Raw genomic sequence first — 27,639 nt, forward strand, 5'->3', positions numbered from 1 at the left:
ATCGTACAGCAATAGTAGCTGCTCCATATGTATCTCGAATATATGTATCGGATCATTGACAATGCATCGAGATGTGTATCGCATTGCCTCATAGATGGAGCACATCCCTCCTCCATACCAAATCATCACAGGTAAACGCATCGTGCCGACTCCATTGGTTGTAATTGCAGTCGTGTTTATTTTGTGACTTGTCAACATTATGTTCGATCTGCTCCATCACTGTCTTGTGCCTCCTAAGTACAGCATATACACTATGGTTGGGTTCTGGGGCATGCACCTCAAAGCGCCTTTGAGTTTCCAACCAAGAGCAACTTTGGCTGGGGTGAAAGCTGTTGTGCTGACTCCTGAACAGCAGAATATTTGCAGAACCAGAATTCTAGAAGCTACCTGCCCCAAGTGTCATGTTGTCCTACACGATGGCCACCATTGTTGTCTCTAGACCCATTGTTAAGGATTGGTGGATGGCATGTTGTTCTAAGATTATCAATGACACCTAGCTGTTGACAGATATGCTTCCAAATAACATGTGAACTGAGCACCCCTGTCTGAGACACTATATGATGACGTTTTCCATTGGGAAAATCTGTTTCTGTGAAGGTTCTGTGGATTTTAGGTACTACAGCTTGTCATACAGGGAAAATTTCAACATAATGGCCACAATATCACCAGAAGGTACTAATTCGGTTTTTTGACTCTTGGAAAACAGCCTATCACTTCTATGCCCAACAGGCACCCAAACTCTTGTACTGGTATGGGAAGCAGATTGCTAGACAATTTCATAAGCTGAGACTTGTACCTTTGGCAGGTGATCTGTCTCAACATACTCTCCGATACCCTTCCTTATTTGAGCCCACTAGGCCAAATCCAGGATCTTCAAGGGTTTCAGCCTCCCTAGGTGGCCACCTAGTGGGCTATCACAGAAATACATTAGGAATTGCTCCCATATGGATTTCGGAATACACAACTGGAACCTCTGCCTTTGTTGTCCACCAGGAGCCCAATATCATATAGATGTGACCCTGCCTCACACATTCAGCTTGTATATTCTCACTATGGTCTGCACCTCCTCATCAATTTTCTGGTCACTGTATGTCTTAGTAGTCAACTTGTAGTGAGTACTTGTGCTGTGCTTGCGAGACTCTTGACTAGTGCAAACAATGCTGAGAGTCAGTATCCCTACAGGACAATGTGAAATAGTATCTTGGACAACACTGCATTGAGCCTTCCTGTATGAAACATACAAGTCTAATTCCTGTAACCCAATAGCCCATTTTACCAGTCTTAAATTATGTTTGGGTTGGTTAAACATCCTAGCAAGAGCAGAATGATCTGTGACTAAATTTACTCCCATCTATTAATGACCTCCAGTGTTCTACAGCCCAAACAACTACCAAGTATTCACACACAAACCAAATAATTATTTGGTTTGTACAGTAATTTTTGAGGCATAAGCCAATGTCGCCTTATGGAAAGTTTGTCATGGTAGAAAAGGTCAGGAAACACCGGCATAAGCAATAACCCATCCCTGACCCAATATCTCCTGGGTCCAGGCCAACATTCCTAGCATCTGTGTGAATTTTGAAAGGTCAGTGGAAATCGGGACTGACAGGAATAGAAGCACTGAAGAGTGAGTCCATCAGGTCCTCAACGTCCAACTACAATGTCCAACCTCATGGAGTGCCATTCTTCAGGGCATTCAGTGGGGCAGAACATTCAACAAATCCAGTGATGAAGTGTTGATGATACCCTCCCACCATGCCTAGGAACCTCTGTATATCTCTCAATGATTGGGGCACCATGAAAGAGTATAGCATCCACTTTGCTTTATTCAGTCTCAATGCCACCTTGCTGGTACTACATGTCCTAAGGACACAAAGGAAAACGTTTTATATATAAAAAAAATAGAATTTTAATATTGACATGGAGCTTAAAGTGGTGCATAGGATAATTACCACTTCTCTGAGTCCCTGACTAGAACATTGGTCCATGTCATCAGCAGGTGAAACATGGTGACAAAATAAACCTGAGAATCTTTAGCTATAGGAGTTAGGGGTTCATGTAGCTAGTCAGCTGCTCTTTTCCTACCTCTTAAAATAATCATCCATTGACTGTTATATGCCTTTGATGGAGAACTCAAACATCTATCATATTCTCCATTTCCTCTGAATATGGTATCTGGACAAACACTCTTACCATTTGACATCTGTACTAAGTCTTTAAAGATGCCAAACATCCCACTCTAAAGTGGCTATGATGCTCTGCATATCATCATGAACCCCGTTTGTGACAACATGAAGGCTATTTTCCACTTTTATCACTCTAGAGTCCAACGTATCATGAGACATATACAGCCGTTCAAACTCTTTACAGCAGGAGAGGGATTCTGACCCTTCTTCAGCCTCAACCTCACATTCAGGGGAAGCAGGAGGTCAACTATGGAAAGTGCCTTCAACATACAACATGTTGCAGCTTTGACTTAAGCTCCTCACCTTCTGGTAACAAATGGACCAAAGGTGAGGCCCAATAATATGATACAAAACAGGATCCTAACCTTAAAATGCAAAAAAAAAAATGATACGAGGCTTCAGGCTTCTGGGTTGTCCCGACATCAGCCAGAAGGGCTTTTGCTGACGAATCTCACACATGCCTCACCAGAGGCGAAAAAGTGGTTGCAGAGGGATGGGTGGGGTGACACAGGGTTTGGTGTTGTGTTCACAGGCAGTGTGTAACAGAGTAGAGTGAGAAAGGGAAGAGAGGAGCTGTAGTCTGTACAAAGCTCTGATATATGTGGGGTCGGGGAACAGACAAGACCGTAAATGAGTTACAGCTATTTTACATATTAGTGTACAGGACGGGTAGATTCAAGTAGACAAAAACTTACATTGAAGGCCCCTAGCAGGAATAGTGTGGGCTCTAGGCCCGCAGAAAAAATAAGGCGTAGGATGGTGGAGGCGATGAGAGCTCGGGCACCATGAGGCTGCGGCAGAGCTATGACAATCGCTAGTGACACCAGTATGCCTAGCCACAGCATGGCAGACAGGTGCGGCTCCAGGGTACCTAAAGGACAGGACAGAACGGGAGAGCATTATTCTCGTGACCAAAATGGCATCCACGAGGTCACTGCGCTCTGAGCATGCCACAAAGACAGGAAAACCACGTCTATAAATTTCCAAAAGTCTCAATAAAAAGCCTGAAATAAGTCTTGCGATTCACTTCACCAATACATTTTTTCAGACCTTCCCAGAGTGCTAAAATTACAACTTCCTGCAGTTTGAACCTGCAAAACCAGATCCTGCCATATCTTTGCAACCGATCTTAGGGGCTAAAGGGAGAGGCAGCCAATCAAGCAGTCAGTGGTACATTTAGTCACTTAGCTCACAATTTCTACCCACAGTGACTTCATTTTACCCATTCATACAGGAGGATATTTTACGGAAGCAATTTAGGTTAAGTACTTGAAGGTGCTATAAGACTGGCCAGGCCCCTCCTCAGACGTAAACTGGAATCAGTCCTTAATCATCATGCTACACGCCGTACTACTAAACAAACACCGTTACCGAACTTTTATTGAAAAGGGGAAAAAAAATTAAATGGTTACATAACGCAGAAAAAGTGTGACACATGTGTGTACATTGCACTTCGGTAAGGATTCAGCATGAGTCTACCTGCCGTTCCCTAAATCCACAGATAATTTGTGGATTAATGTCACAGGTTCAAATTTCATGGACTGCCAAGGAAAAAAAAAAAAACATCCGTATCATGTTCAACCACAAACATGAAAAAGGGGGCAAAAGATGTCATAACAAGCGCATATTTCTTAAGACTTTGTGTGTGTCTGTCTGTCTCTGCATGCAAACCTGAAGTAAGCAGGGTGGCTCATTGGCAGGAGCATAAGGACTGACAGCTGGATGCAGGGTCCGCGGCTGCAGACAGAGCCGCTGCTAGACGGCATCTTAGCTTTCGCTGCCCGACATTCCGCACCCCCCCCGCCCTCCTTGCTTTCCTTTCAGTGAGGAGATCACATGACAGGTGCCAGTTACATAACAGCGGCTAAAAATACCCGCGCTCCTGAAAGATTAATAGAAAACGGGCTGAGAGAGATCCCAGGTTCTGTGTGCTGACGTTAATGTGGATCGCCACCCACCCTGCCCAATAATGAGTGACTGAGTGGGGGGTGGGAGGGGGTGAGGGTAGGAAGCGATGTGTCAATAAGCCTATTTGCAACCCCATGTTGGATTTTATAGAAGGTCATGGGATACAAGTACTGAATCGCCATTGGCTGGTCATCTTATCTAGATCGAGTATAAACTTTTCCATTTTAAAAATGACAGCAAAAAAGTGTGTTCACAAACTGCTGGTGAGCCATTTGACATGTGAGAAGAGCAGCAGGGGAGCAACATGGGGGGCGGGGGGGGGGGGGGAGGGTGTCAAACGGAATTCTCATTCTGTGGGGGAGGCTGCCGCGTAATCCATGTTAAACGTGTGGCTCTCCCGAGTCTTCCACACCAGCAGGCAGAACACACTGACCTAGTTCCGGGAGTCTTATCTAATTTCAGCTCCTTCACTCCTGCAACGTGCACGGGAGGCAAGGCCGGGCCCTCGGCGCGTAAACAGGCCGGCTGAACCGCGGCTAACCCGAGGCGTCACGAGACACCGAGCCTGTGAGTGGGAAGGGTCGCTCTGCTAAGCACTTATTGATATTTTTATTGCTGCTGTTCCCCACACACAGCACTGCATAACCTTTCACATTTTATGACATTTTCTTGTCACGCCTCCCCATGCATATGCAAAAAGCACAAGCTATTTAAATTTGATTTAAACTTGAATGTCCCTAAACTGGGTGTTGGAGTCAGTCTGCTCACAGTGCCGTCGGATCCCATTCTGTGCCTCTGGGTCTATTGTGACTGGGGGTTCCTCAGTGGTAGCCAAATAACTGACAGCACGCTGCCAGAAAGGAGGGGCTAAAATCACTCAAGGGGTCTCAGCTGGCTGCTGCGCAAGTCTCTGTGTTCTGAGAGAAGTCATGTTCTTATAGGCAACAAGGCAAGCAGCCAATGACTGACTGCACCACTGATACCATCTTTATCTCTGCATTATTATAACTGGTAATATGAATAGACTTAATGATAATGGTGAGTATCCCTTTCAAGTCTTTTTGTTATTAAAATATCTTGTTTTTCCATTTCTGTTGATTCATACAGGGAATAGATGTAAGTCAAAGGAGCTTGTTTTGTGAACCATTTAGGTCAAAGGATGACTTACTGTAAAAAGCACTCACACGCACTCGCTGGCATTTAAAACCCTTGGTTCTGTAACTGATAAGAGGAACCGTCCCTAAACCTCCCCTGAGTTTGTTAGTTTAACTAGAACAGAACAGAACATAACAGAACAGTTAAATGCTATTCATCAAAACAATGCAGAAAACCATGAGAACACCCACAAGTGATTTGGTACATAATACTTATTGCAGAAACTTGCATTCCACTTCAGTGGATGCTTCAATGGATGCCTAACATCATAATCTACAAATACTTCATGTGCCCAGTAAACAGGCCCTTGGAACCATGGGGGGAATAAGGTGAAAAGGGAAGGCCTTCTCTTAAATCAAAACTGCATCTTTACTTATGTTACTGATGAAATGGCAAAAAAAAACCTGCAAATGTACAGTAATTAACTGGATGTCCTTGAGAGGCTAATACAAACAATTCTGCAAGTTTTATATTCAAGTAGAAGTTAAGGGAGTAACTATTAAATATACAGTGTATAATTATGAAAACTTGTCATTTGTGCTGAACAGGCCTAATTAGTGCAAACATCACATGACAAAGACTCAAGACTACAGGCCAGCTTTAGCACAGCAGTGCTGAAGGGGCTCAGAGGATTAAGCCTTGAAGATGATCACCGCGGCCTGACTAGGACTCACCTCCATGGACACCTTCCAGGGGGTAGAAGAAAGCCACCAGCAGGTTCATGAGCACAGCCAGATTGAAGGAGATGTTGCTCCAGAATGACATGTTGCGAGAACACCAGTAAAGAAATGGCTGGGCTGGATAGAGGGAGAGGAGGACAGAAGTCATGCCATTCCCTGCCTACTCCATCCTCAAACAGCTACCCAGTGGGTATACCTCATGACAAAACCCCAAAGAGATAAATAAAAAAGGGTAATATTCATACAATATTTACAACTCGAATTAGTCCATTTTTCCTCTGACATTCATGCTTTACATTCTGTTGGCATGCCATGTTTCCGATGGCAACTAATTTATACCTTCTATGAAAGCCTGCTATTCAGGTGTCAAGTATTTATTCACTGTTGCAATTAAAGGCAAGGCTGTCAAACCAGCCAGAGCGAAGTTCCCAAGGATATCGCTTTCCTCTTTTGTACACCACTAGCAGTTTGGTGTGGTGGGGATTCCCAACAATGTCTCACAAAGACAGTGAAGTAAGCGCTATAAATACAGCCAACAGCCATTATTATTGCAGTACCAAACATTTCGTTTGTGCACTGGGCTGCACTAAACCACAGAATCAATCTTCCCCATCTTTGAAAGTAGGTTTGGCTTTTACCTGTAGAATGCCAGGGAAAAAAATATTCCCTGATCTATTGTCTGTGTCGTCCTAAAGCAGGGGTGGGCGATCTTATCTAGAACAGGCCGTTGGGTGTGTGTGTTTTCGCTACAACTCCCTAATTACATTACTAATTAGGGAACTGATTGGTCGAAGAGTCCTCACACCTGGGTTTGAACAACTGACCTACAGGTTAACCTGCATACACATCGGCCCTGTGCGGATAAAATTGGCCACCCCTGTCCTAAAGTATTCCTTGAGACAATCAATGACCCGTAAAGAATACCCAGTGGCTAATATGACACTTTGCATGTTAGTTTGGGTGTAGAGGCATAACCTTAAATATATTACCTAAAGATAAGATATTGATTAAATATACTGTGGAGTGTATCCATTTTTCAGTAATTCACCTTAATATGCAGTCACTACACTCAAATGGCATAATGCACGGCATCATTTTATTGAAAAATAATGACTACAATGAAGCAAGGACACAAAGACTTTGCCCAAGCTTCATCTTTACTTTTTCTAAAAGCAATAATCATCACAGGTCATTTGATACAGAAAAAAGCCCCTTAACAACTTTAGCATTCAGGGAAACGCTTGGCAAACCTTTCACCCTTCAACCCCCCCCCCCCCCCCCACCCACCCGCACGCAGCTCTCAGACCGGGTCTGTGCGTAATTTAATGGCCGCTATTTTGGAAACTGTTTTCAGTTTGGCTTTATTGGAAAAGAGGAAACAGAAAAGGGGACTTTTTTTTTGGTTCTCAAGTAAAACAGAAGGCACTGTTCTCGCGTGTTACGATGACGACGGAGAGGGATGTAAGCTCGACTCTCAGTTCTGAGTCATACAGTGCCTTCATGTGTCTGAAAAGGCAGAGATAGCTCTGGAAACTCCCTCCCACTGACTGACAGCGGCAAAAGCTCCCATTGAGGGGGGAAAAAAAGCACGATGCCCCTGATTTAGAAAAGCCAGACACAGCAGAGACAAATAAATAACTCAATTCATAAATGCTCTAGTGTCACATTCGCCAGGCACATGGCAATTATTACAGTGACAAAATGCACTGCGAAAGAATTTCTGATGAGGCGAGTATCATCTCGTGGCCTCCCTGGTAAAGCTTAGATACCTCTCCAAAGAATGCACCGCATTATGATATAACAGACATCGGATTATCGGAATTCAATGTCAGAGAAGGAAGAGACAAATTACCTTACGGTTCTTCTGCATTTTCAGACTTATGAGCATGTGTATACACACACATCCATGACACACTGTAGATATTCTTGAAATTTCCCTTAACAGACCCCACTTGCCCGGTTTCTAGACTTGGTATTACCAATTATGAAAGGAGAATTAATGATGCATGAAGTGCCAGTGATGGCTTGAAGGCTTCAAATATGCTCTGCATTTTAAAGGCTGTTCCAGACAATGTTTTATATAAAAGAAAACACCTGCAGTATCCATATAAAATGGACAAACAAAACAGCCAAGCGCCAATAAGAAATGGTGAAGGTGCTCCCAATGTTTCATGGGATTCTTCAGACAAATTTATACCGTGTCAGTTTATACCAATGGTTTCCCAATCTGGTCCTTCGGGACCAACAGTTGGTCCATGTTTTTGCTCCCTGCCAGACAGTCCAGAGTTTTTGCTGATTGAGCATAAAATTGAACAAAAAGGTGGAGTGTCTATGGGTCCCCAAGGACCGGATTGGGAAACACTGGCTTATCCACAACAGGACTATGCGCAAAAAGGAAACACTGCTGAAGAGAGCAAATGATGAGGTAAGAGACACACCGTGATCCCCTGTATCTCTCTGCATCTTGCTTTCCGGCTCATTTGGCTGCTCCAACATTTGTTCTACCGGTTGGGGGAAGCCCCTCAAGCACAGGGTCTGTCTTAGTGCTGCACTCCGTCTCGCCAAAAGAATATGTGGGGAACTGTATTATTTGGGAGTAGACTGAGAACTGCTATACCTCTTCTGAAGGTCTCTCCATCTTTCCCCAACATACAATTGATACAGATTACCAGAAGGCCAGTACCTCGCAGCTTTTTCTGCCAATTCATCTCATTGAAGAGGTCCTCAGCGCGCAGGAAGAAGTCATTGATCTTGCTGCCCTGTTCGTCACGCTCTGTGGTGTAGTACACTCGCAGCTTGGACTCACTGGTCAGGAACTCACAGATGTTTGGCACAGGAAAGACTATCTCCTCCATGGTGCGATCCTGCCGCACAATCTGAACACAGACCCCAGCATTTAAGACGACATTTTCTTGGACATGGTCACCTCCAGGAAAGTCTTAAGTGGCCTTAGAGATGTCACCAATTATTATAAACTTAGGACAGAGTATCATGACAAAGAACTGCCAAAACTGCTTCCGGATATACTTGAGAAAAGACAGACGTGGTTTCCGATGTTTAACGTTAAAATACATTAGTAGAAGGAATACATTACAGTACAGTAAAACAAACACAAACAAATCACCCGTAGGGTAGCACAGTCTTGCTGTTGTATACCTTGACTAAAGCGGGTTACACGAGTATAAAACATAATCAGCCATACATAATGGAAAGGTAAATGCTGATTTAGGTCAAAACGTTGGCAAACCTAAAGAGACAAAAAAAAACAGGTTGCCTATTAAATTACAGAGACGTGCTTGTGTTTCTCTTGGTGAAGATGGCCAGCAGCTTTACGGCGTCGTTTCCAGAGAAGCAGACAGGAAGTCTGAATAAGGCTTTCAAGAGAATCAGATAATTCCCACGTCAGGGCCACTATAATTCTGTGCTGGCAGGGCCATGACAGAGCTCTCCAGAGGGGGCAGCTGACCTCAATTTGAGCTGTATGCTTGGCATAAAACTGCAGGGCCTCATCGCCATCGCCACTGGGGGCTCCCGGTTTCAGCATGGCCTGTAGTTCTCTGTTGTGGCGTGCGAGCTGTGGGTGGCAGGCGAGAAGGGTTCGAGAGCCGAGACCAGCAACAATGTTTCAAACTTATGTCATGGCACAGCTACGCAATAGCCGTCTAACACCCCCTTTTACTGCTAAGCTGAGCACATGCGACTACCAGCACTGTCTCTGTACTATGGTTAGGGTACAAACTGAGCTTTGTGGTCATGATGGAAAGACCTAGTAGCTTTCAGCTATAGGCTGTTTAAAAGACAGGCTGTGTGAAATATTAAGGGTATATAATCTGTCTACAGGGCACAATGAAATACAAAGCATGAGGGTAGGGAGATGTCTGCTAATACGTAATGTGATACAATACAAAAAACTTGTTAGATAAATCAAATCAGGAACAAGAACAAAATGTCTCTGCATGCATTTTTATGAGTTCACCGCATATGAACTTTCAGGAGTATAATAAATGATGCCAAAAACACAAAGACATCTTCCATCAGCATGTACACACAAACTTCCCCCACTCACAGCAAATGGCACTTTTTTCCACCACTAATATTTATGGATCCATGTGTACCTTCCTCTTGGGACAAGACAACTCTGAATTTTTTTTTGTCCACAGGACCAGAGATGGACTGAAAAACTAATGACTCAAGCAGTTTCTGTGAGAACTGCATTTTCCAGAATCTATGCTTTGAACAACAGAAAGCAGTAAAAAGGAGCACTACTCCTGTTAAATGCCATTAAATAGCACCAGAACAGTATGTTCAGTAACTATTCTAAATAGAATATTCCTGCTTATTGGATGGGCTAGAGGCCTGAGCTGAGTTCTAAGCGGTTAACAACATACCTGATGGGCGAGGATGTATATGTTGTGTCCGACATTCCGAGGAGAAGCAGCGTGGTCATCAGCATTTTCCTCATTATCAGGAGCCTCAAACTCCACCTCACCCTGCATGTAGGCCTTCTTGATTACTTCTACCTGCAAATTGGGCAAATTGTCCCTGCTGTCACCAAGCTAAAGCAGGCGTCTTAAATGTGGCCTTGCACTGAAGTCAACCGATTACTTAGCAAAACTATTTACGGACCCTGCTCTACACTTTTCAATCCCCACTGGCCCGGCTCCATGAAATGCACTTCAAAGCGACCCGGAATGTCACATTTATAAACATTTAAAACACAGCCTGACACAGTTAAAGGCCTTAAGTTATGAAATCAGGAATGTTTTGTTTAGTCTGTGGAGATGCCTGAACATAAGGGGTCCTGCAGATCTTGAACTCTGGGATCCATTTCTCTAGCTAAGAAGAATCAGGGATGGAGATATCGCTGCTGAACTCACCAGCTCCTTGGGCCTCATATTATATAGGATTCTCTCTGCGTTCTCACTGTCATGTCGACTCTCCATGATGGCCAGGAGAAGTTTGGAAGCATTGTTCTGGAAGCAGAGAGATCCATAGCATGGGTGCACAGACAAGAAATGCACACATAATGCTGGATCATCCAACTAAGCATGGATCATCAATAAAGGACAAGATTGTCCCCAATACAAACAAACATGTAAATGGTCCTAAAATGAGCTGGATTTCACTTTTCATTACAAATTAGACAGGGAGAATTTCCTGTGATTACACGTGGCAGAATGTTTGGCATGGAGATGATGACATTTTCTAGATTAAAGCCCAACTAATAAGAATGCAAACAGCTTCAGAACAATTTTTTGCCTTTCAGTATACTGTGTCATTGAGTGTATTGCAAACAATTTTTTGCCTTTCAGTATACTGTGTCATTGATTATTTTGCAAACAATTTTTTGCCTTTCAGTATACTGTGTCATTGAGTGTTTTGCAAACAATTTTTTGCCTTTCAGTATACTGTGTCATTGAGTGTTTTGCAAACAATTTTTTGCCTTTCAGTATACTGTGTCATTGATTATTTTGCAAACAATATTTTACCTTTCAGTATACTGTGTCATTGATTATTTTGCAAACAATTTTTTGCCTTTCAGTATACTGTGCCAGAGTGTTTTGCAAACAATTTTTTGCCTTTCAGTATACCGTGTCATTGATTATTTTGCTAAATATTTTTTGCATTTCAGTATACTGTGTAATTTGTTTTGCAATTTTTTGCCTTTCAGTATACTATTTTATTGATTGTTTTGCGGCACATGCTTTAACTTTTGCCCTTTTCAGTTTTCCTTTGTCAACTGCTTAACCAGTGCAACTGTCTGGTAACTATCTAAGCTTTTTGGTCTGCTCTAGAGATCTCTGTAAAACTGTTTTGCCTTTGATTGCCCTGCGACATTAGTTTCTATACTTGGGGGGAAAAAAATCACTAAAAACAGAGTCAATAACTTCACAGGAGACTCACTTTGAGCTCCAGCACCAGATCCATCCTCTTTTTCCCCAGGGGGTTGATATCATTCAGAATCAAGGCTATGATTATGTCAATCCCATTTGACTCGTGAGTAGCAATGCAATTCTGCAATGAAAGAGAATCCATTTAAAGTAGTATCATCCAATACATTTCACAGATTTGATCACAGGTGAATCTTTTGCTATGAAAACAAAAACATTGAGCTATGCTGAGTGTAAGAAAGAAATGAGGAAATTACAATGCAACAACACAGGACCTACATAAACAGAGGAACTGTGCCAAAAGCAGCCTAAAATTGCACAGTAAACAAATATAACACTTGCAGGTATTTTAACAACTGAATGCAATCCTTAAAATGACAAATGTTAAATTTATTTTTGCAATCGACTGGCATCCTGTCCTCCATTTACTGTGAGCAAAGACTGAACAAGCAGTTATGGAAAAGTGATGGATCACTGGATTAGCTTATAAATACAGCCATATGAAAAAGTAAGTACACCCCTCAAAAAATTCAATCCTTTTCAACATATTTAGACAAACAAATATTTAATCTTTATTTGAAGTGTTCTGATAGGTGTGACGTACTCTAACAAAAACAATGAAATGTGGACTCCAAAATCATTTGTTGAACAAAATTCAACAGAAATAACCACAGATGTCACTGTTTTGAGCCACTCCTTTGAAGATTTGATTGTGTTTGGTGTCATTATCATGTTAAGACTCACTTATGACCCAGCTTTAACTTTGACAGGTGGCCTCTCATTCTCAAGCACTCGCTGGTATGATGCTGAATTCATTGTAGACCCTATAACAATAGGCTAAGCAGCAGCTGAGGCAGCAACTCTATTTCAAAGTAAAACACTCCCACCACCAAGCTTCATAGTTGCTATGAGGTTCTTTCCTCAAATTCTGTGTTTTTGTCCACCAAATATGGCATCTGCAATTGTGACTCCACCCTTTGTCTCCTCTGTCCAGATCACACTGCTGCAGAAGTGTTGTTCCTCATGCTGGTGTTTAACGGCAAATTTCAAACCCTGTATTAGGTCAAATTTGTAGTCTCTTTTTTTATGGCCGACTCCTGCACTTTCACATGGACTGCGGCAAGAGTTGCATCATCCCTTGATGACACCTTTGGGTACCTTGAGACTTCCTGATGCATCTTATACACTTTACTAAATACAAAATTCGAAGTGTAACTTTTTCAGTTTGATCAAATTTCTCTAACAGCATTGTTGAAATGAAGACAAAAATTTCATGCGGTAAACTTACTTTTTCACATGACTGTAGGCAAAATAGGAAAAAGGCTACAGCAGTGTTCTTGGCTATTATACATCCATCTACGCAAACCCACAATTGCTGAAGTGCCACACCAGTGTTAGGAGGACACGGTCTACCTGATTCTCATGACAGGGACCCTGGCAGTACTCTGTCAGGCTCTCCAGAGTCTGATTAATGAGGGCCACGTTCTTCTCATTGATGTAGAGGCCCAACAGGCCCAAGCCCCCGGTGGTGCTGCCACAGATGCAGTCCAGGAACTGCAGTGTCTCACACACCAGGTTGTAGTTGTTCTTGTTGTTCTGGCAACGCAAGAAGTTCTAAAAGGAGGCAAGACACATGGAACATTGTGAGCTCACCAGGTATCTTTGGTAGCTTGGACTGAATACTATACCAGAGGAAACATGGCATGGACATCATACCAAACAGGGATCTGGTCTGATTCACACAGATAAAGATGCAGGTCATAAGGCTTTAATACTGATTTCCATTTTAGGACGGTTCAAATTAGTCACGGGATTCTCTGACAAGACAAAGAAGGTTTAGCTGTGTTTCATACTAAACTGTGCCTTTTGAAGCATTAAACTTAAAGACAGCCCCTTGCACTTCAAAACACACATTCTGCATTTTGGAAATGTGAAAGAATTGAGGAATGCATCACAATTGTATTTCATTTTTTTTTTTTATTAAAAACTGGTTATAATTGGGAAATGGAAGAGCCTCCGTGATACTCATCTGCTATAGAGGGACCTCAGTACCTGACAGACTGAGAATCAGCTACAAATAATACAGTATAATAGCAGACAAACTCATATCTTAACATATACTCCTTAAGGGTGAAAACTGAATTTTACTGGCAGTGAAACATAACTTGTACCCACAAGGCCGTGTTTTTGTGACATCACAAACCCTACCATTGTACCCAGAGGATGCATTTAATCAATGTTCTAAAGTCTAAATGCACATCTGTTCAAAAAGCTAATGACCTAATGTGAAGGGCCAGAGAGGCGGACCCCAGGGAAACTGGCTGACCTGCAGATCACGGTTGTGGTTTTCACAAAGCAGCTGCAGGAAGCGCAGGATTGGCTGCATGATGGCGATGATGACACTCATCTCCCCATCATCCTGGCTCTTGTCGCCTGCGCTGGCTGGGCCATCTGCGGAGGCGAAGTGCTCCTCGGGGTCGGCCTCACGCCGATACGAGTTGAAGGCCTTTTTGGTGGCGGAGGAGGCTTCCAGCAGCTGCTCACGCACCTCCTCCGTCACCATGACAGCAGCATCCTTAGCTGCTGGCACAGTGATGGGGAAGCCTGTAATCTTTCAAAATACTCACACATTCCTCTAAAACCAAAAGAATCTACAGTGGGATATCTAAATGAATATATTCCTGACAATAGTCCAAGGTTACTATTGGCATGGTTTTTGGCAGAGAATTCAGTTCTAAAGTTGCATTTGCAACAAGAAATCCACATCAGGCTTATATTACACAATTTATTTGTTTAGCATTTCTCCAACAAGTATGATTGTCACTGGATCAACTCATATAAGGAAAGTTAGTCCCCTCATGATCAATTAGTCAATGAATAATAATAAATAAAAAAAACACCTAAAACTTATGACCAAATAACAGGCCAAGACATAAGAAAACTACAACAGCTTTGATACAGATGCAGCAGTAAACTTCTTGGCAAGAGAAAAAAAAAAAACTACTCAACCACCACCCTCCTCCCACACTGACCTCCCTGGTTGAAATCTAACCTTTCTTGCGGACAGGAACTTCCCGGTCCATGGCGTCATCGTTCTTCTTCTTGCTGCCCAAGTCACTAGTGTTTACAGTCACGGTTGCTTTAATCTCCTGCTGGGCCAGTTTCATTCGGTCGTAGAACACCTTGAAAAACTTCTCCGACTTCTTATCCTCAGTGAGCCGGCAGAAGAATGAGCGCTGCAGAAACCAGCCATGTTAAAATCAAAAGACCACGTGAATATGAACGTGCAGACTGAGGTGCAGTTAACCACAAGACATCAACCACGGAAATCACCCTGACTGTCCAGCAAAGTGCATGTAGTCTTCACTTTAATGCATTGTATCTGAAAATTTATATAAACCAGGTTTTTAGACAGAATGCAGAAAACACACCCGTTTGGGTCAGGATTTCTTAATATTTAATTTCATGACAAACAAAGGCAATATGCAAACATCAAACACAGCTGGCGACAAGCCCCCGGTCACTTCCTGAAGAGATCCATCCCTCAGGAAGGCTGCACTTCATCTCTAAACAGTTGTGCAAGCAACAAATCATTTTCATCCTTATATGAATACATATGCATTGGCTTTTAAGGTATAGGACAGGATTATGAAATCCATAATGCTTTCCATCACGCATGTATATGGCGTATGACTACATTCGCCTGGGTGTTCATTTTGCAGCTTGCAGCATTTTTCGTGTTCAGAAAAATAAGTGTTTTTAACAACCCTCCTAGGCTTGTAATCTGCTGAGTAATTACTGAAGGCATTAGTGCAGCAACAGCAGCAGAATAAAACTGTGTAGGAAATGAGACAGGAGAAGGACAATCCTGCCCTATATATGAAGTTCAAACTGGTACAGAGTGTAGGAAACCCACAGCACGGAGGTGGCACCGGGTGCGAAGGACAACAGCGATCGGCTGCTATCTAGGCCAGCTTTGAAAAGCTGTTACATAAGCAGCCTGGTTTGCAGGGTGGACTTTAGAGTCCACCTCTGTTTAACTAGGGGCGAGGCGAAAAACAGCAACATTTCCAATGGCTGAATCCTAACACAAAAAGCAAGAGCTGATCTCAAAGCTAACCGGTGTGAGAAGAAAGCTAACAAGTTTTAAAGGACTACATCAGTGTAAATCCATTATCTGGGCAAGCCTGCCAGAAGATCCTCCGCTGTGAGGCCACCTCCTAAGCAAACTTAGCACCTCCGTGATCTTTTTGCATCCTTTCACTTTCTCGGAAAAATATCTTCTTAATTTCAGCCCTTAATCCCCCAAAGGATGAGTTATGTGCATCAACATGAGAATATCATGGGTAGGCAATTTAATGTCAGCACCTTACACTTAATTACGCCATTAAAATGTACAATCTCACATGACTCCACCTGTCGATAGTAAATCTTCAAAGATCTGTCAAGCTTTTGGATTGATGTCAGCTGCTAGCTTGAGCTAAGCAAAACAACTGAGCCGTAAATGCAGGTGTGAGAGGGAAGTACCTTTCCTTTTTTAGTATGCTACGCGTATCCCTCAGCAAAGACTGCTCAAAACGTTATCAGTAAAACTATGTGCAGCGTTTTGCCTGGAGGGAGCTCATTTAACGACTCTGATAACACTATGCTTTTAATTTGTCACGGACATTTATTACTCTAATGGGCATGATGCAGAAAAGAATGAAGGGCAAAAAAATTCAAAATATTTAAAAAAAATAATAATAATAATCTGCTGTGATGTCATCTGGTGCGAAGCTCTCCTGAGCTTCCCTGCCTTTCCAAGACTGGGGTGAGATCCAGACTCTGAGCCGTGCTCTCATACCGCCGGCCGCGGTGCAGCCTGGCAACTCACACGAGCCAATGGAAGGAAGAACCTGATACCCTGAGCTGGGTGGCAGGGGAGTTTATTTTAACTGCTGACACCCATGTGCACGTACCCCCCTGGCAACCTGTTGCTTTCATACATCTCCTGTCAGCTGCTCACATAACATTGGCTTAACACAAAAAAAAAACACACACACACACAGTTGACAGAAAACAGTCAGGGGTAATATTGTGGGGACAAGCTCAACAAGTGTATGCAGGAGCTGCACAAGAATTATACTTTACTGATGTGGACTAGGCTACTCACTGGAACCTTGGAGACCTACTGTACAATGCATACACACACACACACACGCACGCACGCACGCACGCACGCAAGCACGCGCAGGCACACACACAGACACGCATGCACGCGCAGGCACACACACAGACACGCACGCACACCTACTCACATGCACACCTCAATCTGCCCAGGGATTTGGGTCAGCTGTCTCTGTCAGGCAAGGGCCGCCCGCATAGACACCCGATGCAGGTTGGGACCTTGTGAAAACTCTTGCTTTCTCACGTACACGCACACTGACGTATCAAATTCCCGTCAGACCTCTGACTCAGACTTAGGCTGAATGTTTTTCTTTGCTAAAGAGGGTAATGTTGCAACTTACCACCAAGCTATGCCAAATTCCAGAAGTCCAACGACTGCATCCACTTTGTCCTACTGTAAACATCACCTTTATTTAGAACTTCCAGAACTTCTATATTGTAAGATGACACTCAAAGAAAAGGTAGGAAAAATTTCACAACCCTAACATTTCAGTTATATTAGCAGTGCTTAGAGATATTGACATTTTAGCATTTGTGTTTATGTGTTTATGTACATGCCTTGATTGGGGGACCTTAGCTGACTCCCAGCACCCAGAGGGACAGGCAGCAGCACTTCTAACCAGCAGCAGTGTAAGCTATCTTACCACTGCAGATCACGTGGTACAGACGCGGCCAGCTCCCAGTGTGTGGCGCATGACTGAGTACCGCCATGATTATTAGCTACCAGGAATCCCTTGGCTTCCACCTCCCTGCAATAACATCACATCCTGAGTGTCTCCCACCTATACTAACCTTCTCATTTCCATTTTTCTGAAGAGAAGAGAATCGCATAATCCATCGACGGCGCAAGCTGGAATGTCATCTCCAATCATATGAAACTTTATTGTGTTAATTACCTGCCTGCAGAAAGGAGTTAGCAAAATGGCAAATGGTGCGGAAAAATGGAACCAAAGCAGGGTGGTTCCCCACGAGGCGCACCTGAGGGAAGCAGAACAGCCCTGGAGACGACTCCAGTGCACCGAGGAGGTCTTCCTGTTTCTTTAGAGACACTCCCTCAATGGAATAAGTATTTTGTGCGGGCAAGCTGGGGGCGGTCTGTTCTGAAAAACAAGGCCATGCCACGTTCCCCACCCTCCCCTTCTGTCCCAGCACTTGGCATCAACAAAGGGATGTTATGTAACGTCTATTTTTAACGCGGCGCTCTCTCCTCGGGCAGCTCAGCGCACAGCGGAAAGGGGGCTGTAATCAGCGGAGGGCCAGCGCAGCCTGCCTCGCCTCGATGCTATTAGCTGGCTCGTCGCGAAAAAGCGGCTGCAGAGGATGCTGGAAGCTGTGGGCGGACGGCCATTGTGGGAGGCAATGGGGAAGCATATGTCATTCACAATATCCCAGTCCCAATCAGCCGTTCCATATCCACACATGCACTGCTCCGCAAGCGGCCCCTGCTCCCTCAGGACGTATTTATGCACAGTTCCTTCAGGTTGTCTCACAGGTTCACCCACACCGGCCGACAAACTGGAGGAGTTTTAACTCCGAACTGAGAGACTTCCTTTCCTGCAAGTTTTAAAAATTTATTTTATAGCAAGTGGTAATAAGCAATTAGATTCTCATATTCCAGGAGGTTGTCTGCTATGTGTTTAATACAATAACAATGATATTTATCATCACTGGCATCGTATTAAAACACTATGTCATCAGCAAGATACACAGAACACAAAGACAAAGCTGTAACCTATAGTTTGAGACCTTCGATACTTAAATCCCTACAGTTTTCAGGCTCCTTTAACACTCGGCCGCAGTGAAAGGCAGGGAAATGAAAAAGTACAGGTGAGTAGGAAAAAAATAGCTGGGAGCCATAACAGACCCCACCATTACTCCAGAACTCACCACTACATTTATGTATCATCTTGCTGAAAGGTACATAGAAAAAAAAAATACACCCTATTCCTAATAACTGAACTGCCAAGCTTTGGATTATATGTTCTGTAAGGACCTCTGCCCTGTTCATATTTTGTTACCAAATAATTAAGACAATTATCTTTACATCGACCATAAGCCAAATCTAGTTTAACTGAGGAATAAGAAAACTGAGGCACTCCCAATTATTGCATATACAACATAAATGGGTCCTTGAGTTGGTCCACTCAGTACTAAATTGTAAAGTGGTTTCTGCCTGTATGAGATTGTCTGTGCAAGACAGCAAAATGCCAAAGTGAGAATATTCAAATAGCAGGCAGCACAGGACCAAGATCCTTCAATGAAAGCCAATTTCAAAAGGTTACACATGGCCAAAAACACCTTCACCCAGTAGAGATGTTGACATGAGATGTTGACAGAGTTCAGGGGAGTTCTGCAAAGGATTGTATCCAGGTGTCACGCCCAGGAAGCGTCTGCTGTCAGACTGCTGTGCTCGACTGCATCAATGACCTTTATTTCTCAAGTTCACAGCTTAACCATGAACCCTTTCTGTATCTGATCCTACCCCTTCTGGCTCCAGGAGAGGGACTGTGTTCCATGCAGGTGTGTCTTCCTGGCATGTGAGGGTGTGCGTGAGGGTGCGCGTGTGTGTGCGCGTGTTCAAGTGCCAGTGGTTTGTGCGGCAGCATGAGACTGTGTGGGTGTGCGTGTGTTATCAAGTTATTTCTGTAGAGTATGTAGGTCAAAAGCACGTAGTTAACTACATTACTTGAGTGCAGCGTGTCCAAGGAAGTGACTTAAAGCAGGTGCAAACACACCCTAGTAGACACTGCAGAAACAAGCATCTTGTATACATACATACTGTATGCACGTGCACACACATTTTTTTCCCCCTAAATACCCGTAGCAACTCACCCATTTATAAGGCATCACTATTACCATCCCCCTCATTCTCTTACCATTCACACTGTATTCAGAAATAAATACATATTTTATACACAAATACACACACACACATTTATATAACATACATTATACAATAATATACAGATAGAGACAGATAGATAGAGACAGATAGAGCGAGCCATGGAAAAAATTAAGAGACCACTCCATATTTTTAAACGAATCTGCATTTTTAAATCCTGGTTTAATCGTAGTTCTGCTGGCAGAAGGCTACACTGAGCAGAAGGTTGCTTCAAGGTTCAAAATTTGTAAGACAGCAGAACACAAGCAGGAGACACTTGGAAGGACCAGAAACCAGCCAGGTAAAAGGCAGAAGCAACTTTCTAATTGCAGAGGTGAATGTTAACTTATCTGACAGCTTCTCATGAATCAGAGGATGACATGAAGTGAACTTCAAAAGGAATGGGAAACATTAAGTGCAGGTGTGAGGTGCACTGCTAGGGCAGCATCGTATCAGGCTCCAATTAATGAGTCGGTTACAGCCTGAAAAAAATATGTAAATTACTCAGACCCATAAATTGAGAAATGAGTGAAACAAAAATTGTGGTCTCAATTTTTTCCACAGCGCAAAGCCCGTAAATTTACTACCTGTTTATATATACCTGGTGGTCACTGAACGTTTACTCTATAGATTTAAATCGGCTGATTTCTTTACTAAAATACCGGCACCCAGTAAGTTCAGTGCTTCAGGAGGAACTGAAAGATTTCAGACCAAACAGCCGTCACTGTTGCCACCCCATATCACTGCACTGCCTGCTTGTCCAGGGTCGCAGGACTGGATCGGACAAACCATACTGTAGAGTAGTGGACAAAAAAAAATAAAAATACGATAAACCTTTTGGCAGAGGACAAATTTGTAATGGGAAGAAAGGAAGCGTGGAAGAATGATCAACTGTGGGGAAGCAAATAATAACTATCCAAATAAAAGTAAAGGTCTGACGGGAAAGGGAACATGGAGCTGACTCCATCGTGGAATAACACGGGTAGTGATGGGGGAACTCTGGGCTTCTCCTGCAGACTGCAGATCTCCAGTAGCCCTCAATCAGCAAGGAGGACAGAGTGGGACGGCATTCCAGGGAGACTCACCCGACAGCACAGCACTGACCTCATTTCTTGCTTGCACACAGGAAAAAAAAAAAAAAAAAAAAGTTTCCCGTGTGGCTCTTGTAATACTACCCACTTCCTGTGTTTCACGCACTCCCATTCAGCACGGACGATTCAGGCCAACTTCTCGATTTAAAAAAGAAAAAAAAAAAAGAGAAAATACACTGCTTCATAAAGAGAAGCAGATCCTATTTTCCTAAGTATGCCACACACCACTGCATGGGAAAGTCCCTAATTAGCACGGTTGGAGGACACCAAATCCATACCACGTAGGGCCGTCAGATACGAAGGGTCTCAGTAAGGCAGGGTTGTGACCTGGCCCACTTCTGTTTGTGCCCAGTGACACAGTTCCACCTCCTCCTCTGGCCTGGAAACATCAGGCTTGCTCATGGCTTGGTTCGTGCCTCTTCCCTGCTGCTGAACTATGGAACGGATGCTGCCTGCCTGACTGTGGCTCTGCATTATCTCGAAAACAAACAAACCACGGGGCAAAACGCCTGCTCCCCGGGTCATTCCTGCTTTCCATTAAAAACAACAAAAGCCCCTCTGTCCAAACACAAGGAAAACAACCGACACTTATGTAAGGGAATGAGATGTGACGGGTCCACTGATGTGGGCTGGATTTGTCTGCGTGGCTGTACGTGGTCGAGCAGAAACGGCTGTTTGTTCTTGGAGAGAGGGGCCAAGAATTATAGAACAGGCAAGCTTTTTAAGACTGTGTACTGGGCATTAAAACAGCATGAGGAAGTACAGTCGGCACTTTGTTTTTCTGAAGGCCAGACTCAGGCGGACAACCAGAAGGGTCTTGCCTTCAAGAGCATGAAATACATACTGTAGGGGAGAGAAAAAAACGAAACCCTGTCTGATTAATACAGAAGAGGTTCTCCAGAAGACCCAATGGGATACATCATGAGGTAAGTTTCTTAACATAGGGAGGAGTCGCAGCACATATCTGAAATGCACCAAAAAGTGCAACTGTGGTTCTCCATTTTGAAAGACACTGGTCATTCTGAAACCTGGTTATCTGGAACCACAGAAAAACCAACCGAGGCACATGGTGGCATATGACCAAGGGGCTCATGATCCCATTATGCTGCCTGATAATAACCAGAACATGGCCATTACCCAGCCCACCAGCAACTGTCACTTGGAAGAGAAAACGATACAGAAGAGTGACAACTTTTAAATAAAAACGTGTCCTGGATTCAAGAGCCTATTATCACATGATAAGAATATGGATACACAAAGTAAAAGTTCTGAGCATGCAATGGAGGTCACGTGGTCGGAAAAAAACGAGTATGTCTAAGAACGTTCAAGAAAACGATACATGAGGCAGAAGTAGATCCCCAGCTCTTAGGAAGAGGGAATACCCCGATTCCTGTGGCGAGGGACAGGGGCTCCCCAGGCGCCCCGCTTTCAGTGCTGTGACATGACCTAGTTTAATCCAGAAAGCGGAATGCTTTGAATCCCACTGCATTCTTTGTTCATTCCAAGAGCCCTTATATAACAGTGTCACATGACTGTCTTTGAGCGGGGCTGTTCAGAGCAGGGACATTATCAGGTAGGACCAGCTATGTAAATATAATCTGATTATGCAAGCCGCCTGCTTGCGCAAGCACACACGCACATATAAGTATCATGCTGAGCTGGAGAAAAGGCGCTTGCACTAGATTCAGCCCCCATTTACTGCCTTCGATACAGTCTCTGGGCTTCTCAGAGGCTTCTGCTGAAGTGTTGTGTTGCCAAAGCAACCTTGGGGGGTGGGGGGGTGGGATGAGGAAGAGACATGTCAGCCAACACTGAGCTTGGACAACATTTAAGACAATGAATTATAAATTGGACCCCCTCCCTGCTTACGGAGGCAGACACTCTTCTGAGATTCATCCATCTTCTTCATGAGTGGGAGAGACCTAAATTACGTACTTCTGTAGTGAGAACAGTGTGAAGACCGCTGGCAAGAGGTGAGGCCTGAAGCCAGAAAGACGTACAGCACACCTGCTGGTAAATCCGCACCTGAAATTCATTACCCCTCCCCAGGGAGTGGAGCTTCCTCCAAGCAAATCAGCAACTATAGGGTCCACATACAGTCTTTTAACACAAGCCTGAAGAACTGGTCTGGAATACGCTAATCATGTGTATTGCGCTTCATTCCCGAAACCACCAACTACTAACTAAAACACTAAAGAAACTAGCAAGCTGATCCCATAACCTCATAAGACTCATTTATCCACAAAAACCCACACTCAAGATTTCAAAACGAATACAGACTCGAAACAAACGCACATATAAAGTAGCAGACTAAAGGTCCGTCATCCGCTCTCATTCACTTTCGTTCTGACAGTGTAAGACTCCTGCCACATGCAAACTGCACTGCAGATAATCAGCAAGACATCAAGTCAGCAGGAATGTTGGTAACCGAATGCGGTTCTTTTGCGATGTGGAGGAGGGCCTAAAGGGAGGTTTCAGTAAAAACCACAGACTGGCATCGCTTAATGCAGGAGAAACGTTTCCCTGCCGAGTTCTTAGAAAATGAAGCACTGCCACACACTCCAGGAGTAGAGGAGAGGGGCAGGACGTCACAGAGCGGGTGGTGACGACAGGGGAGGACGTCACAGTGCTGGTTTTGGGGACTGGAAAATAACAGATACCCAACACTTGCTATTCTTAGATTCAGCAACTTAGTTAAAATTATCACATGGGAAATGAACTGAAAGTGGTTTAAACAAAATTAATATTAAGCAATTTTTATATTTGGCAATTAATTATTTAAATAAAGAGAAAGTCAGAATAATCTTTTGAGATATAAAAACCGATCACCAGCCAATTGATGACTTCAAGCATTTTGTCAATTTCTTTGACTTTTGGATTAACAGTTTATGTACCTTTAATTTTCAGAATGAGATGAATAAAATCACTGTTACGTCATGTCAGTAACATTAACACAAAGCCACCTCACCTGGATTGTGGTGTTGCCCCCTTCCAGCAGTGCTATGGCCAGTAAGATGCTCTCCTGGAATACACGGTCACTGGTGGCATTCATAATGAGGTCGATGACCAGATCCGAAGCTCCTTCCTTGTCCAGGTGACACTGCACTTCCATGAGGCCCATTTCTCCGCGACTTAAGGACCCAGCCACCAGTGTCCCACCTGGGCAGGAATGAAGCGAGCAAACGCCCATAAGAACAGACACGTCTTAAACTTCACTAACTTATAAAGAAGCTAAAATAACACCTGATGAACTTTTATTCCTCAACAGAATACTGATATGACGCTGAAATTATGAAATTCAAGCTGAATCATTTATACTTTGCTCATTTTCAGGTTTCCTGCTGAAATAATAGTATACTGAGTGGGGCTGGGCGATATATCGATATTACATTGCAAATAATGTAATAATGTATTTCGCAAATACATGCGAAATAATCATCAGGGCTTCAAATGACATTTATTTACGCCCACAATTTGTTAAGCAGTTTAATTGTATGGCTAAAATATTAATGAGGCTTTGTATGGCGCCCAAAAGTAATTATTAGGATAAATACGGCATATCCTTATGTTTAATAAAAGTGTCAGACTTTGAACTGCAAAAAGTACCACCACACCGCCGACGTCGTTTTACGTTGTTCGTAAAAAGATCTCCTCTTTTAAAAGATGTGGTGGCTACTCTTCTTTACCGCATATTGCATTGAGGTACACCAAACTGTAGTACACCAAACTGTAGTATACTAAAACAGTATTATGTGGTGTGCGGCGCTAATAGAATTTAAGAAACAAAGTTTATACAGATTACTAACTTTTGGGTATCACAAAACGCATCTCATAAATATTTAAGCCATACTGCTAATTTTTTTAGCAAATTATGGGCATAAATAAATGTCCATATAGCACCGAAAAGCTGGCGTCCGGCCAAATGCTTCGTCTGTCATTTGAAGTCCTGGTGGTTATTGCACATGCGCGATATAATATCGATATATCGCCCAGCCCTAATACTGAGTGCTGCCAACTTTCAGCACCACATCTTTGGGATGTCTCCTCACTACCTTCTCTTAAAGAAGTATGTCCTTGTCAATGTGCATCCTTATTTACACTAAAACAGTTTGGCTTTCAAAGCAGCATCCCAAAGCAACACACACATCACGATACATACCTACAACAATCCATCCCTGATATACTGTATGTATAACAACTAGCCCTGTCTCTGTCAGTTACGCACAGAACTTTTGGTGTGAAGGTAAAAATAACTAAGCCTAGGAGAAACTGGATCATTGATTACACCTGGAATGAGGAACTTACACATCAATCAGTATTTTATGAGGAAAAGGTAATGTCCCTAGAGGCTGACAGCTGTCATTACAGGCAGCCCTCTCAGCATCACCTGCGTGCTGCAGATGTAAATATGGTCCTGGACTGTTTCAGCAATGCACTGAGAGGTCATGAGAGAGAGTGGCATACAACTGGTGCCATTCAGCTCCTATTTGGTTTTGAAAAATGTGAAGAACCAGGGCTGAAAGTTTAACTGGCAGAACCAAAGAGCATATAGCGCCAACACCTGTTATCTTTCACAAGTTCATGTTTTTCAGTTCTCTCCTTTTTAGCCGCAGACGCGAATCCTGGTTCTTACTGAATGTAGAATGGAGAACTGTGGCTTCACTGAAAAAGTGTTATTTCTGATAGCTAAACGAAAAACAGTCTTGGTTGTGTTTGCGGTGGTGTTCAGCTCACCTGCTTGGGTCTTGCCTGACCCTCCAGGGGCCACGGGACCATTACTGAAACTCGACAGGCTGTCTCTCCTTCCGCCAGCTCTAAAGTTTCCATAGTAACGGTTCACCAGAATCTGCCTTAGAGCTTCACCCTTCAGACGGTTGGATAAACGGAACAGGATCAGCCCATGAGCTCCTGAGGGAAGGGCTTCAGAAGTCGGTGCAGATACACGACACTGGCTGCTGCACTATTCATGAGGGTAACTTACATACACCTTTTATAAATGTGTACAGGACTTTAACTTTAGAAGTAAGCTCCACAAAACTGAAATGAAAATAAAATTGTGCAAGGATGCCAACATTACTTGGCAAAAAGGACAGTTTATGAACGATGGAGAATACATACCTGTCAACATTTCTAACCAAAATGCTAAGAAAATTAATGCATCTTTTTGGAATCAATAAGGTCTTTAGGAAACTACTGAAATAAAACGGTCTGACTGAAAGGGCACAGATGGGGCTGCTGAAATTAGTCATTCCGAGTTCGAACTGGCTGGGGGGCGGGGGGGGTCATGCTATGGTAGTCATGACAACAGTTGTGCACTTGGGGCTAGCTAACTTGGAGAACACCTCTCAGGGAAAGAGATAGGAGAAGTCATAAGTTCAACGCTAATGATCAGAAGTCAGAGACATAATACTCATAAAATTTCTTAATTGGAAAACTCAAATCAGTGAACTTTGATGATAAAGTACATTACACATATAGCCCAAAATGGTATATACACCACTGTGCATAGAATACAGAAATTACATGTTCAGTACTAGTGCTAGAAGTGTTTGCCGTGTTTTTTCAGCAAACACAACACATCATGTGTAAATACATCATTAAAGGTGGTCAGAGAGAAAAATGAATGAGCTAGCAAAGCTATAGCTGTGTGTTAGTGCTGCAGTGCGTGTTAGTGCAGGTGATGCCAAGTTGAGGGCTAACATACCCTCTTCTGGTCCTCCAGTTGCTTCTGGGGCTGGTTTTGATCAAGTTCCTGAGTGTGATGGGGTGTGTTAGCATCAAGCAAAGGCAATATCGAGAAAGACAAGGAAAACAAACGCTGAAGGAAATATCATGCAAATCTGTTACTTTTTTGACATGCAAGATAATCGACTTGAATAGGAGAAATAACGTCATGCAGTAGCTGTCATGCAATGTTTCACACAGCTCCTAAAAATCAAAAAATACCAAGTAAATGACTTGTGAACTAGCAGTGACTGTTAACAAGTAAGATTATACTTAAATGAAACCATGCTGCTTACATAAGAACACACCACAGCTGTCAGGGAGGAAAACAAGACTCGAAAGAAATGGGTTTCATCAACATTACATAATGAAGAGTGAAATAAATTAAAAAAAAAAAATAAATCAGACCATAGCACTACTGACACAGTAGTGCACAAGCTGAAGCCTCTTTTGGACAGTCAATGTAAATGAATTTGGGGTTCATGTTTGTGATGAGTAAGTGAAAAGTAAGTGAGGTGATAACCTTCCATCATTGTCTGACATCAGCTAAATGAAATAAGGTGCGGAGTGAGCTTTCAAAAGCGGAAATTTGGAGCTGGAGATCCGGAATGACTAAACTCAAAATCAGACAGACATGCTTACAGTACACAGAGTACACCTGTGAACATAAACAACCTATATTTCTATAACCAGAATATATGGGCACAACACACACAATTCCAGGAAATCCCTGGGCCAGAGGCCCTGAGTGTTTAGAGACTGGATTTAGATTTAAAAATAGCACTGAGGATGACTTCTTCACAAAACCCACCCCCACAAATTAAAGCAGGAAGCCTCAATCTGTTCTTCTCTATAGAAGTGCAAAGATGTCACTTTCTTCCGGAGGCTATAGCTGACCGGAACTTCTCTCGTGACTCGGCAAAAAGAAGCATGTGGGTGCAAATGATCAGCAGCATG

The 27,639-nt window shown here is 43.2% G+C and overlaps 1 protein-coding gene across 10 annotated transcripts in view; it reads right to left on the minus strand.

Moving 5' to 3' along the window:
- Positions 1 to 27,639, minus strand: part of LOC111840603 (inositol 1,4,5-trisphosphate-gated calcium channel ITPR1) — a 100,084-nt gene that overhangs the window by 15,119 nt on the left and 57,326 nt on the right. For 3 of the 10 annotated variants that reach the window (XM_023805596.2, XM_023805598.2, XM_023805600.2), the window contains 13 exons: positions 26,663 to 26,710; positions 25,693 to 25,822; positions 23,927 to 24,117; positions 14,873 to 15,056; positions 14,147 to 14,403; positions 13,234 to 13,434; positions 11,834 to 11,944; positions 10,807 to 10,902; positions 10,318 to 10,449; positions 9,396 to 9,503; positions 8,613 to 8,805; positions 5,924 to 6,046; positions 2,882 to 3,057 (listed from right to left, as the gene is read on the minus strand). In XM_023805596.2, the coding sequence (XP_023661364.1) occupies positions 2,882 to 3,057; positions 5,924 to 6,046; positions 8,613 to 8,805; positions 9,396 to 9,503; positions 10,318 to 10,449; positions 10,807 to 10,902; positions 11,834 to 11,944; positions 13,234 to 13,434; positions 14,147 to 14,403; positions 14,873 to 15,056; positions 23,927 to 24,117; positions 25,693 to 25,822; positions 26,663 to 26,710 (1,950 nt within the window). The remainder of the gene's footprint in view (positions 1 to 2,881; positions 3,058 to 5,923; positions 6,047 to 8,612; positions 8,806 to 9,395; positions 9,504 to 10,317; positions 10,450 to 10,806; positions 10,903 to 11,833; positions 11,945 to 13,233; positions 13,435 to 14,146; positions 14,404 to 14,872; positions 15,057 to 23,926; positions 24,118 to 25,692; positions 25,823 to 26,662; positions 26,711 to 27,639) is intronic. The other 7 variants (XM_023805597.2, XM_072712915.1, XM_023805599.2 and 4 more) reach the window with 3 other exon arrangements.

Source organism: Paramormyrops kingsleyae, chromosome 6 (assembly GCF_048594095.1).
Source record: "Paramormyrops kingsleyae isolate MSU_618 chromosome 6, PKINGS_0.4, whole genome shotgun sequence".
NCBI classification, from domain to species: Eukaryota; Metazoa; Chordata; class Actinopteri; order Osteoglossiformes; family Mormyridae; genus Paramormyrops; species Paramormyrops kingsleyae.